General features: G+C 50.0%; 1 protein-coding gene across 1 annotated transcript in view; it reads right to left on the bottom strand.

The window, feature by feature from the left end:
- Positions 1-909: 909 nt before the first annotated feature.
- Fan1 (FANCD2 and FANCI associated nuclease 1) overlaps positions 910-13,494 on the bottom strand; it is a 38,706-nt gene continuing 26,121 nt past the window's right edge. The window contains exons 9-14 of the mRNA XM_052759988.1: positions 10,972-11,136; positions 10,154-10,304; positions 5,483-5,586; positions 4,779-4,973; positions 4,039-4,167; positions 910-1,402 (exon numbers count right to left, since the gene is read on the bottom strand). Of these exons, the coding sequence (XP_052615948.1) occupies positions 1,265-1,402; positions 4,039-4,167; positions 4,779-4,973; positions 5,483-5,586; positions 10,154-10,304; positions 10,972-11,136 (882 nt within the window). The 3' untranslated portion in view covers positions 910-1,264. The remainder of the gene's footprint in view (positions 1,403-4,038; positions 4,168-4,778; positions 4,974-5,482; positions 5,587-10,153; positions 10,305-10,971; positions 11,137-13,494) is intronic.

The raw sequence follows: 13,494 nt of genomic DNA, 5'->3' as shown, positions 1-13,494 counted from the left end.
ACCCTGAGCCATATCTCTGCGCTCCCTTCACACTTCACCCCTGTGTGTTTATTAATCTGATTGTTCCATGAGAGATAAAGTAAGATTCTAGTGGCCAGAGCACTCATAATGGGCATTTTTTCCCTTTGAGACAGTCTCACTTTGTAGTCCAGTCTGACCTTAACCTTAAGGTAATCCTGCCTCAGCCTCCCAAGTGCCGGGATTACAAGTGTGAGCCACCATTCCCAGCTTTACAATGTCCTTTGAATGGCAGGAAGATTTTCGTTGTCTACATGAAGGCCTCCTTCTCTTCTCCATTCTCCAGTAACTGTTACCATACACTGTACTGTAATTGGTTCTTCCCATATTTTCCTCCTCCCTCAACACTTCCTGGTGAGCACAGAAGCCAGAATCATATGATACTACCTTCCTGGCTTTTAAACTACCGTACCTGGCACACAGTAGCTGGTCAGTTCATGAATAAATGAAGTGACTTGGTAAGCAGCCCTTCAGCAAATGGGCAGCAGAGCATGGGTCTCGCTGTCAGTGCTGGGGCTCAGTGAGGGGAGGCAAGAGTAGAGAGGCCAGTGGACAGCCAACTTCACTTTCAGGATGGGGTACGCCTGTTGCCTGTGATGACGTGAACTATCTCACAGTCAACTGTGGGAGTGGAATGAGGTTCTAGACCAACTTTTGACAAAGGAAGAATAACTGAAGAGAACATTTTTTTCCCTAATGTCTTGGCACACATTATCCAAAAGCCTCAAGAGTGGCATGCGCCATGACACCACAAGTGAAATACTCTGAATTCTTCCTCTCTTGAAATAAAGAATTTATTTTGGGTTGGTTTTCTCTGCCCCCCCCCCCCCAAGGAAATCAGAATTTCTGTGGTTTCTTTCTTTCTTGGATAATCATGAGACAAACTCAAACTCAGGAGCTTCCATTGCCAGTGCATTTAGTAGAGAAGCATGATTTGTGTTTCAAAAAAATCCCAAAGGTGCACCATGTTCATTTTTCCTCTGGCTTTTTTTTTTTTTAGCCTAGTAATATGGAATCATTCAGCTCCTACAATGCCCATGCAGACTTCTACATTTTCAACAGTCCACACACTGTGGATCCAGTGTTTTCCAGCATACAGCAAGGTCTGTGAATACAGACACCGTACAAGGATGAGTCATTCTGATCTCAGGTGTCAGGACAAATCCAAGTGAAAGCAGCACGAACAGCTTCATCCTCTTGGAGATCTGTCCCTGTGGCTGGCCAGATGTCCCCAAGGCGACATCTTTTAGCCAAGACCTTTGCTCTTAGCTCCGACTGCAACCACGTGGCAGACTTCGACTTCGGCCCCAAGCTTCTGTAGTTCATCCAGCCAGATCATCTGCTTACATGAAAGGCGATCACTGGGGCCTTTCACTTCCACCAGCTGGAAGAGAGGTTTCCAGACTTAGCAACATCTTACTGAAACGGAGAGGGACCCAAAGGATCTAGAGCCACTTAAACCGCCACCTACGTAGATGGGTCAGTCTATACCACTATGCATATTTCAGCAAATAGATATGCAACTGGGAGATCCTTTGCGAAATTAGTCTGTGGGAACTAGACAGTTCTGGAGAATCAGTTCACTGAGCCCTCAGCAACAGAAATGGTTTTAGAGTGTGCACTGGGGTGCTGTTCCCTATTTCAACCCTTCAATCTGTTACGTTTGCATTTGAACCTAAACTTCACATTGTGATGTAGAAAAGTAGGATTTAGTCTCTGTCAATCATCCCAAAGGCTTCATGCACACCAGTCTCATCCCCACCCCAGGACCTCCCGTGACATTTACTGAGGATATGTCTCTGTTCATCACATGCACGGTTTCTTTTTCTTTTTTTTAATTCTTTTTTTTTTTTTTATTTTTTGTTATGTATACAGTATTCTGCCTACGTGCATGCTTGCAGGCCAAAAGAGGGCACCAGATCTCATTATGGATGGTTATGAGCCACCATGTGGTTGATGGGAATTGAACTCAGGACCTCTGGAAGAACAGCCAGTGCTCTTAACCACTGAGCCATCTCTCCAGCCCTCATGCAAGGTTTCTTATGTTTCAAGGGTCTGCTTAAGCTCATTTCACAGAGACCTACCCAGTCTCTCAGGAGGATCTTCCCAGGTACTTTGTCATGATGTTTATTGTAAGGCCAAACCGCCCCCTTTTTCAATGTTTTTCAAAGAGTCAGTCTGGGCATTTAACAGGTTGTCAGGTTTGGTGGCAAGCACCTTTAGCTATCTTGCTGGGCCCTAAAGTGTTTATTATGTATCAGGTGCAGGAAGGCAGGAGCTGGGCCAGTGTTGTTCCCTGCTAAGTTAGGAGACAGCAATAAAAACAGGGGAAGTGCAGGAAACGTGTGTGTGTGTGTGTGTGTGTGTGTGTGTGTGTGTGTGTGTGTGTGTGTGTGTGTGTTTCCTGCAGGAGTGGGGTAAGGGGTGTTGAAACAGGGTCTATGTAGCCCTAGCTGCTCTGGAACTCAAAATGTAGATCAGGCTGGCCTTAAATTCACAGACAGCAGTCTGCCTCCTCCTAAGTGCTGAGATGCAAGCATGACGACCTGATTTTGATCCCCAGAGCTCATAAGAAAAGTACGGCACGGTGGGACACACTAGCTTGGGGAGGGGAAGAGATATAGATCTCTAGGGCAGCAGTGAAGTGAAGGGCATCCAGGAAGATGCAGGATGTAGAATAACCATCTTGTTCTGGGTACCACAGGGAACCGGCTGACTGCTCCCGAAGGAATCCTGGAAGCAAGCCTCTTCTCCTAAGCCAGGCTCGCCAGCCAGAGGCAGCTCCCCTCTCACCCGGAAGCTCACATAAATGGGCGTGAGAAGTGGAGGTGGAGGTCATTCTTTCAAGGTCATGGTGCTAGAGTCTGCTCTGATACCAGAAAAAAGCCAGCGTGGGCAATTTGTTGGCATTCATGGAGATTGTGTGTCCAAACCTACAGGGTTGGCAGAAGTGGGAGGGGCAAACCTTTCAGCTAAAGAAGCTGAGAAGTCAGGTAACCTTTTATAGTCACACACTAAGGGGGAAGCAGAAGCCCAGGCTGAAGAATTAAATTCGGTCTTTTACTCAACAGGCCTGGAGTTCTACACAAAACAAACAAAAATATTCTCATCAGACACAGCAAAATGGAACTGAACAGTCTGCTGCTCCCCAGTAAAACAGTTATTTCATTCCACATCCCACAGCAGACAGAAGAGTATCTAAAGAGATCACAAAATAAACATCAAATGTAAGCACAGAGCTTCTGGAACAAAACACAAGAGAACTTCTCTGTGGTTTCAGATTATGTAAGTAATTCTGATATCTGACACCTGAATTTGATCAAACTTTAAATTTTCTCATCATCAAAAGATACTGCTGGGCGGTGGTGGTGCACGCCTTTAATCCCAGCACTTGGGAGGCAGAGTCAGGCGGATCTCTGTGAGTTCGAGGCCAGCCTGGTCTCCAAAGCGAGTTCCAGGAAAGGCACAAAGCTACACAGAGAAACCCTGTCTCGAAAAACCAAAAAAAAAAAAAAAAAAAAAAAGATACTAAGAAAAAGACAAATCACAGACCAGGATGAAATATGAGTCAGAAAAAGAGGGAGAGAAGAGGGGGAAGGAGGAGCAAGCTAAGGAGAGACAGTATGAGCACACGTGTAGTGTGTAACATGTGCGACAACACCAACCAGCGAATGGCAACAGGCAGGAACAGGCCCGGCCAGGGAATGTGGTTTGCTGTGGACTCCTGAGGTCCTGGGTCCACAGGCTGTGTGAAGGAAGCCCTGCCTCTCAGTGCCTTGCAGCTGGTGACTTGTTCTAGCAGCAGGATGGAGGTACTGGTGGACTATCACCTCTGTGATGGGGCGGCATGAGAATTGTTTGCACCCCAGCTTCTCAGAGAAGCTTCTGAGAACCCCCGCCCTCAGCCTAGTGGCTATCCAGTAATGGAATTCAATCCTCCCATCAGCCATGAAGAAAGTGCCCGGCACATGGACTCTGACACAGCTGCTGATAAAATTACAAACGGCGTTCTCTGCTGACCTTGCAGCGATGGCTCTGAGAATTCCACACCACCAAGTCAGGGAGGCCCCCTCGGCAGTGCCGAAAGTCAGCAGCCAGACGCCTGCACACACCACTGAGGACCGGACCCCCGAGGCAGGAGACAAGATCCTAAACACAAAACAAAAGGAGAGTTACCCGCCCTCAGGGCGGAGACCCTGAAATGGGCTTGAGCGGCCATCAGAGCACAGCAGTACAATTCAGCAAACACGGGCTCCAGGAACACCGGAAGAGGCTCTGCTGCCTGGACCAGGTTTCAGTGTGGCTGGCAAAACCCCATAGGTAAGCTCTGGCAAAAAGCTCTCCATGGTCAGTTACCAACCTCTGCCAGGTGTGGGTGTCCCATGGCACATCTGATGAAGAGAGAGTCTAATGCAGCACTCAGGAGTCATCACTCCTTACAGAGGTCAGCAGCTGCAGGGCACAGAAGTTACCCTCCCTGCCTCCACCAGGAGTCCGGCAAAAGGAAAGGAAACCGTGGGAAAGGCGTCAAGTTGGAGGTTTCTGAATGTCCTCACGTGTCTAACACTGACAGTAGCATCCAGGCTTGGGGGATAGAGTATCACCACACGTGTGTGCGCGCGCGCGCGCGCGCACACACACACACACACACACACACACACACACACACACGCACATCTCTGTTTACTGTGATACAATTGCCGAAACGCAGCCAGTACTGCGAACAAGAACTGAGCAGACTGCTGGCGGCAGGGTAGTACCTGAGCTTGCTGAAGGGAAGTGAAGCGGTCCCAGCTGACCAGGGAAGCCACTCTGCCTTGCTGGGCCTGCCACACCTCTGCCACCCAGGCCCGCAGGCTCTCAGCAGGGGCGCTGTGGATCAGCTGCAGCCTGGCTTCCAGGGCCTGCTCCCTGCTGGAGAAGAAGCTGTCTGTGCACAGATCCAGGGGGGATGCCTGTGTGGAGGAGAAAGGAAAGTTTTCTGACCTGCCAGGGGAAGGGCACTCCAACAGAGGGATGCTCAAGTCCTGCGGGATTTGGAAGCTGGCAGTTTTTTCTCCTCAGAAGAGATGAGTAAAAAATATCAGACACATGTAACCTTGTCAATTCTTATCCTGGGTTTTCAGGGATCATTTAAGTTGAACCGGCAGAGTTCCAGTTGGTGCAAATGGATTGCGTGGGAGAGCCCTGGACTGGGTGTTGCTAGGACAGGTGCTCGGCTAAGGGTGCTCGGTATTAAAAGTACAAAATGTGACAATCAGGGATACTGGCCTTGGGGATAAAATCTCCTAGTTCCCCTTTAAAAATAAAAGGTCCTTTCCCATGCACTTAGCACCACTGTGGGGAGATCCCAAAGATCACCAAGAAGCCAGGTTGCTGCTGGTATCAGACCCTGGTGCAGAGGTGGGCGTGAAGCACAGTCATGCACAGGACAGGCCCCAAGGGGATGGCATTAGCAGGTTACCTGGTAGGCATTTCTGAAGACATCCGGTATTCCATCCATGAAGATGATATCCCACAGCAGAAGGCCACACAGGGTACTGAAGGTTGATCCTTCCCCATGAATCCCTACAACGTCACACAAGGAGGAAAAGGACTCGTTTTATCTGCTTGTTCAAGAATATCATGATGGCTGGGCATGGTGGCACATGCCTTTGATCCCAGCACTCGGGAGGCAGAGGCAGGCAGATCTCTGTGAGTTCGAGGCCAGCCTGGGCTACATGGTGAGTTCCAGGACAGCCAGGACTTCACAGAGAAACTCTGTCTAAAAAAAAAAAAAAGACTATCATGATGACCTAATGTAGATTCTATTTCAGGGAAATAATTGAGATATGGTTGATTGTGAAGGCCATGCCATTTTCATGCTATTTCTATTTATTCTTCACACTATATTCTTTGTGTACAGAAGCGTTATTTAAGGGGAACACTTCAAATGAACATGGGGAAGTCGCAAAGCAGAGTTCTCAGTGTTGCTGGACAGCCTAAGGGGCAGGCTTGCTTTAACAAGGCAGGCTCCCTCCCTCTGCTGGAAGTTCTAAACAAGTGGGCAAACTGGGCTGGGTGCAAAACTCACGGGTTGGCTCTGGCTCGGGCCCCTGGCAACTTACAAGAAATGTTTTCCCAACAGGACTGACAAAGAAGGCCAGGCATTCAGGGCAGCCCACAACCTCAGACTCACCCGGGACTCTTTCCATTCACTAGGTTCACTCATTCATTCAGGGCAGCCCACACCTCAGGCTCACCCGGGACTCTTCCCATTCACTCTCTGTTTCACTCATTCATTAAGCCGCTTTGGCCTGATGAGGTTAGCTCAGTGTTCCTGATATGCAAGGCTTTTATAGAAATTGCCAGCTGCAAAGACCATCTAGTAAAGACCACCTAGTTCCAATGCTCTCCTCCTGCTGAACACACAGTCAGTGGGAGACAACCTCAGAGAACAGCTGGGCCCTAGGGTCACTGAAAATCAGCATCAGGGTCTGGAGAGTGATGAAGGTCTTGGCATAGACTCCAAACCTGTGTCCCTCAGAGCCCCGACTCACCCAGCTCCTCTCTCCAAGCTGGGTGTCTACATAGCTATACACCCCCAACCAAGGAAGGCCGCTCCATGGCCATCTCTCCACCTTCCTATCATGATCACACTGGCAGTCAAGCTCACAGAGAGCACGGAGAGATGGCAGCATGGGTCAGGTGGTCTGGAGTGAAGGATGCTGGGCTTCCTGCTCACTGGGTACCCTCGGGAAAGTGCACTGGGGAGGGAGAGGGAGGCGGTGGCAGCCAGTGGCCATGCTCCTCTACCCTGAGCTCCAGAGCTGTGCTGAGCTTTGTCTGTTCCCCCTCAGTTCTGGCTCCTGATCCTCTGGCCTGTTTCCATGATGCAAAGGACAGAGTGAACACGGACGGCATGCTCAGCCTGGCTGAAGCAAGTCCTCCAGCTCCCAGGAGTGTTCACATCAAGACACCAGACTCTGGACTGCTGGGAAGAAAGCTGGGCCTAACTTCTGGGTTTCTGTCCCTGTGTGAATATTACTCAGTCAGTGACACGGAGGTCAAAGTCGTTCCCGACCTCTGCTGTGCTCTGGATTCTGACTAGTCATTTTTGGTGTGATCCTCCTGCCTTATTCGGAAATAGCTTCCCCTGGGGGGTTTGAAATTGTCTCTATACAAATCCCCTCTAGATTAAAGCCCAGCAGCAAGTTGGCTCACTGTGGCCACATCAATTTTCTAATGTATTATAATGTAATATAAATTTCATCTTATGTGGAAATAGTTAATGTTCTGGAAAAAGAACTGCCTGCGGCTTTTCAGGCTTCTGGTAAAATTGGAAGGGTTTTTCTGTGTTCCGTTCATAACTGCCCTTCCTCTAGCCACTAAACGGACAGTTTACATGTCTCCTGTGACACCATCTGGGGCCTGGAATTTCCATTCTGTTCTTTGACTTCTAAGTCTTTCAGGCTCACTGCACCTCTCCGTCTCCACTGTGTCAGCACTTCTTCCCTAGAACATGACCCTTCCCTGTGAGCAGGAGAGATGTGAGGAGATTAATCTCAACACTCAGCAGGAAGAAACCCTAGTCTGTGAAATCCTATCTTCACGGCCCGACTAACCAAGACCCCACACAACACCACCTAGCTGATGGTACTGGAGTCGTTTCTCACTAGTAGCCCGACAGCATGGGCACAGGGAGAGGTCTACCCGAACACAGGGACAGGATGTGAGAGCCATGAGAGCATAGAGCCATGAGAGCTGCAGAGCAAGTACCCTGAGTGGATGTCCAGGATCTGCTGCGATCCAGGGCGAGAGGAAGAAGATGGAAGAGCTGAGTGGGCTTGTGGGGCCAGCATACACTCTTCTCCACCTTCACACAGCACTGGGGTCAGTATCGTCCATGACACAGTATTTCATAACAAGAAAAAATAGCCAGGCGTGGAGGCACACGCCTTTCATCCCATCACTTAGGAGACAGGTGGATCTCTGTGTGTTTGAGGCCAGCCTGATCTATATAGTGAGTTCCAGGCCAGCCAGGGCTACAGAGGGAGACCCTGTCTCAAAAAAGAAAAGAAAATAGAGCGAACCCTGGGGACTTTCCAGGCTAACTGGTCCACCCTGCTTGTCTGATACCAGGCAGGGAGCTTGCTCTGGAATTCCGCCTCCGAATCGACTAGTGCTTCCCTACTTAGAGTTTACACTGCGGTCTGGGGCGACATTTGATTTTTTCAATTCTAAGGCAAGTGCTCAAGCCTCCACTTTTCTTCGGGCTGTAGCTAAAGCATCACTTACAGTATACTCACTGAGACCAGTTCTGAAGAAAGACCGAAAGGCAGAGAGAAGCTGCTGTTGGCAAATACATGAACTCAAGGAATTGCCAACTGACCTAAGAAATTAGCCGATTATCAACAACAACAACAAACCTTTTCACGGCTGTCATGCACCAGGGCCACCACCCTGACAAGAGAATGCCACAGCAGCTGTCAGTCCGGGCGACTGCACCAACACTCAGCTCGGTGCCCACGCAGGTCCAACCATGACACATGTGGTCTCACCATCCCACTCCCGGGAGGCACCATGGTGGTCAATGGGCCCTGTAGGAGCCTCCTACACACAGGCCAAGGAATTCTAAGAGGAGAGCCAACCCCTCACCCCGTGACTGCCCGCCACAGAAGGCCCTGGAACTACCAAGTCAGGAACGCGGACAGGGGACCAGCATGTTTTACACTCATACATGTGGTTTTCTCAAACAGCCGTTCTCAGATCCCAAATATGGAACTTAGCAGTCAAATGCACACATCCTCCACTCACCCCTGACAGACACACAAACACGTTCACCAGGGCTAAGGGCCACCCTCTTGGGGCAGACCTACCCTTTGGGACTGTGTCACATCCTGAAGCACCCCAATGTCCTAAGGGCAGCATATAGGACAGGTAGAAGGGCAACCACAGGTCAGGTCACCTCATTCTCTGGCAATGAGGCAGGACAAGAGACTGTGAGGAAATGCGGCAACAGGACTCAGGGTCCAGGCCATTGTGGTAGGTGTGCAGCATCTGTTGTGGCCAGTCATGTTTACGAAACCTCTCAATTCTACGTTGGTCAACATGCTACAGTAGCTTCTCACTGGACATTCACATCCAGTGAGCAGACTAGGGCCCTTCAGCATCCCTCCTTTCTACCCTGCAGTACCTGCCGAGACCACTTAGCAGAAGTCCTTTTCTGTAGGCTGTAAGCATTTCAGAAGGTGGCCTTTGAATGAAACATACAAAATCCTAAACAGCTGGAGGCAACCTTGCCCCTGGTCCCACTGATTTTCTAGTTTAGAGATAGAAGTCTCAGATCAGCAGCTCAAGGCACAAAGTCTCATGGACGCATGAGGGCGCCTGCCTTCTCCCGCACACATGCATACACACACCTCTGACAAGTGCATGCACACCGCCCTCTCCCACCAGGAAAAAGGAAACGGAAGCTTCTGGAAGGCTGGAGAGAGGAGGGGCTTAGTGAGAAGCACTGCTGCATCCTCTCCCTGACTTCGCCTCTGTCAGTGGTGCCAAAGATTCACTTGGCAGTCTCTCTGCCAAAGGCGGGGGCCAGGCGAGTGAGAAGCCACCCGTCACTGGAAGGGAGGATGGGACAAGCTCCCAGTCTGGCGGCTTCTCCCTTGGGTCTGTATGGAGAGCTCATTTCAAAAGGAACTTAAAATTGCTGCTCTTCCTTGCGGCCTGAGATTGTCTTTCAAGCTCCTCACACCTATGACATCGTCACTGTGTGCCTGCTAATCTCCTCAGACGCATTGGCCCTGGGCCTCAAGGACAGCTTCATTATGAGACAGTCTCTTACAGGACAGTCCTCTGTCCTTTCTCACCATCTCTACTCACTGCCAGCCTCTGGTAGCAAAGACCAGACCTTCCTCCAACCACAGAGCACCGTCCTCACAGCCAGCAGGTAGAGAAACTGTAGAAAGAGCAAGGGGACCCCTAACAAACAACAGAATTCCTTTTCACACACCTCTGGCCAGCTGTGGCTTCTACTGAGGTCAGAGAGGAGAGCAGCCCACTACTGATGAACCACCCTCCAACACTCTTTTCCCATTGGCTGACAGGCTGGCTGGCTGGCAGGCTGGGCTGCAGGAAACACTGCTTGGCTTACCCTGGTCAAAGCCATTCCTCCTGTAATAGTCCAGTGCCAGCTCCTCCACGGAGCATAGGATTGTGGTGGGGTTCGTGGTGTCTCCAGCCTCGATGACAAACACAGACTTGCCCATTCCATGCTGTGGGCACAGCCTGCCTGTAATGGTCACCTAGAAGGGTAGCAAAAAACATTAATCAAAGTCGAGCATGGCGGTGTACACCTTTAGTCCCAGCATTCGGGAGGCAGAAGCAGGTGGGTTTCTGTGAGTCTGAGGTTAGCCCAGTCTATACAGTGAGTTCCAGGGCAGCCAAGGCTACATAGTGTGACTTTGTCTCAAAAACAAAACCAAACACACCTTGATTAGCCTTGCTTCAATGGAAGGCCCTGAAAACCCGCCTGCGGCATTCTGGGGATGAGCCTGCCTACTTCTGCAGAGCAGAATGAAAGGTATGACCCACCCTGGCACACTCTGAAGGATGTGACTGTCCAAGCCTTTGAAGAGCATCTAAGAGGCCCCTAGAGAAGCAGGCAAAATCGGAAAACACTCAAGTTCTTATTCAGCAGGTCTGTCACCCAGCCTGGTGTGGCCATATGGGGTAGCCCTGAGATATCAGAGAAGAGGGCATTATAATAAAATAGATACAATGGTGATATCACCGTCCCAGATGAGAATTCGACCATTCTGAGTCCAAGAGGAGGAACACACTAAAATGATTCCCGGGGGCCTCCACTCAGAAGAATCTAAGTAAATATGTCTAAATTGAGGACAGTCAAAGGAGAACTGGGGATGTCGCCCGAGTTTAACCAAAAACACAATTCACCCAAAGGACACCTACGTGCTTGACATCTCCCACGGAAATTTCTGGCAGCTGGCTGAAGAGGCGCTTGTATTTTTTGCAGCTGGGAGACTCTCGCAGGCGCACAGCTCGCTGATAGAGTGAAAGTCGGTGTCCTGTCCTCACTGCTGGATCTGCGAGGCCTTTGCTGATGCACCTAATTGCCTAGCAATCAACAGGTCACATGTCAGGTTCCCGAAAGTGCTGAAGGCAGTAGCTGTTGATTTAGTTTGACAAGAAGCCTCACAACTAATTACTTCATTTTAGCAAATGGGCAAACAGCGCTTAGAGAAATACAAGCTATTTCCTTAGCTCTCGCTCCAATGGCTTGAACTGGACCTCTCACTGTAAAATGTGCTGCTGCACAGCTGACCTGCCATCACTCACGTGACCAGAGTGGAACCACCTGGCAGGAGTGAAGACACTCTAGGGAGACACTTGTGCCCTTCCCTTCCTAGGCCCCAAGAAACTGACATGTGTCTCACGCTGGGAGAAAAGGCTGGGGCCCTGAGGCCTGCCAGAAAAGGGGCTTGTCTCCTGGAACAAGACTGTGCACAGCTCTGACCACTTGTCAGGCCACCTTGCAGGAGAGACCGGAGCTGAGACCAGGACAGTCCACCCTGGGCCGGGCCACACCTGGCCCAGAACCGTGCGGCTCTGCAGCCTCTGGTCCTCTATGGGTTTTCCTTTGTGTACACATTTAGTTTTATTGTAACAAAGCAACGTATGCTTTTAACCTTGAAAACTGAGTATCACTTTTGTCCACCCAGGCGGGAAAACTTTAAAATAGGCAAAATGACAGTGGGAGTGGGTGAGGTGGAGCTGGAGAAACGGTTCAATAAGGGCACTGGCTGTTTTTCCAGAGGACCCAGTTCCAATTGCCAGCATTTACGTGATGGGGCACAACTGTCTGTAATTCCAGTTCCAGGGAATCTGATGCCCTCTTCTGGCCGTCCGCAGCACTGCATTTATAGAGTGCACAGGCATTCATGCAGACGAAACACCCATACACATAAAATAATAACTTTTAAAAATTACAACAGGGCAAGTCCATTTCAAATAAAACCTCACAGGTTCTGGTGATCTCTCGCATTGAGTGGCTGGGCTCCAATCATCATTAGGAGAGAATATTACTCTAAAGATGTCGCCCCCAGGGGCTAGAGGATTGTTAAGAACACTTGTTGCTCTCTTGCAGAAAACCCAGCTAGTTTGGGTTCCCAGCACCCACATGACGGTTCACAGCCATGTTTAACTCCAGTTCAAGGAGACCCAATGCCCTCCATGGGCAGCAGGCCCTCGCACGGTACACATACATACATGCAGGGAAAACACTCACACATATAAAATAAATCGAAAAAGGAGTTTTTAGTGCCATTTTAAACTGCATTGTCCATTAAACATCACAGTTACACAAGCTATAAGAGAAAGCATGTTGTCCAATTGCCCTCCTAACCCACACAACACCCCAAACCTACCTTTTGCTGACCTTCTAGTCACTTAAAACTTTTTCCCTTTTTATTAAACAGGAGAAAATAGATACATGTTGGGAAATACTCATTGTCCATATTCACAGAGACACAGTGTAGTCTCCGAGCCCAATATATAGAAAAGGAGGGAGAAGCTAGAATTCACTCTCCCAGCCTCTGGCAAGGCAAAGGGGAGGTCTTTCCCACAGGTGTGGACTCCACATAGTTTTTGTAGAGATAAGAAATGATAAGGATTAATTGAGAACAGAAGAGTGGAGATTCTGTGTTTTGCTTAAGTTATATTTCCCTAAGTTGAGAGTCACAGTATTAAGAAAAGGAACTCCCAAAGCAAGTCAACTGAGCAGAGTCAGGGACAGCTTTTATTCCTAGTGACTAGAAAACCAAAAGGGGAAAAAATGTAAGGGTTAGACTCCATCAGTGTTAATCATCTTCTTGTTCCTCCTCCTTGCCCATTCACCATCATCCCTCCCCTCCACCGTCATCCCTCCCCTCCACCGTCATCCCCCCTCCACCGTCATCCCTCCCCTTCACCGTCATCCCTCCCCTCCACCGTCATCCCTCCCCTCCACCGTCATCCCTCCCCTCTATCGTCATCCCTCCCCTCCATCGTCATCCCTCCCCTCCACCGTCATCCCTCCCCTCCACCGTCATCCCTCCCCTCCACCGTCATCCCTCCCCTCCATCGTCATCCCTCCCCTCCACCGTCATCCTTCCCCTCCACCGTCATCCCTCCCCTCTATCGTCATCCCTCCCCTCCACTGTCATCCCTCCCCTCCACCGTCATCCCTCCCCTCCACCGTCATCCCTCCCCTCCACCGTCATCCCTCCCCTCCACCGTCATCCTGCATTCATCCTCCTCTCTCCTCCCCTCCACCGTCATCCTTCCCCTTCACCGTCATCCTGCATTCATCCTCCTTTCTCCTCCCCTCCACCGTCATCCTGCATTCATCCTCCGCTCTCCTCCCCTTCACCGTCATCCTGCATTCATCCTCCGCTCTCCTCCCCTTCACCGTCATCCTGCATTCATCCTCCGCTC

This window comes from Peromyscus californicus, unplaced genomic scaffold, assembly GCF_007827085.1.
Source record: "Peromyscus californicus insignis strain IS unplaced genomic scaffold, ASM782708v3 Scaffold_4__1_contigs__length_199733344, whole genome shotgun sequence".
In the NCBI taxonomy this organism is placed as follows: Eukaryota; Metazoa; Chordata; class Mammalia; order Rodentia; family Cricetidae; genus Peromyscus; species Peromyscus californicus.
Note: the sequence above shows the minus strand (reverse complement) of the source record. Positions and strands in the feature narration are given on the sequence as shown.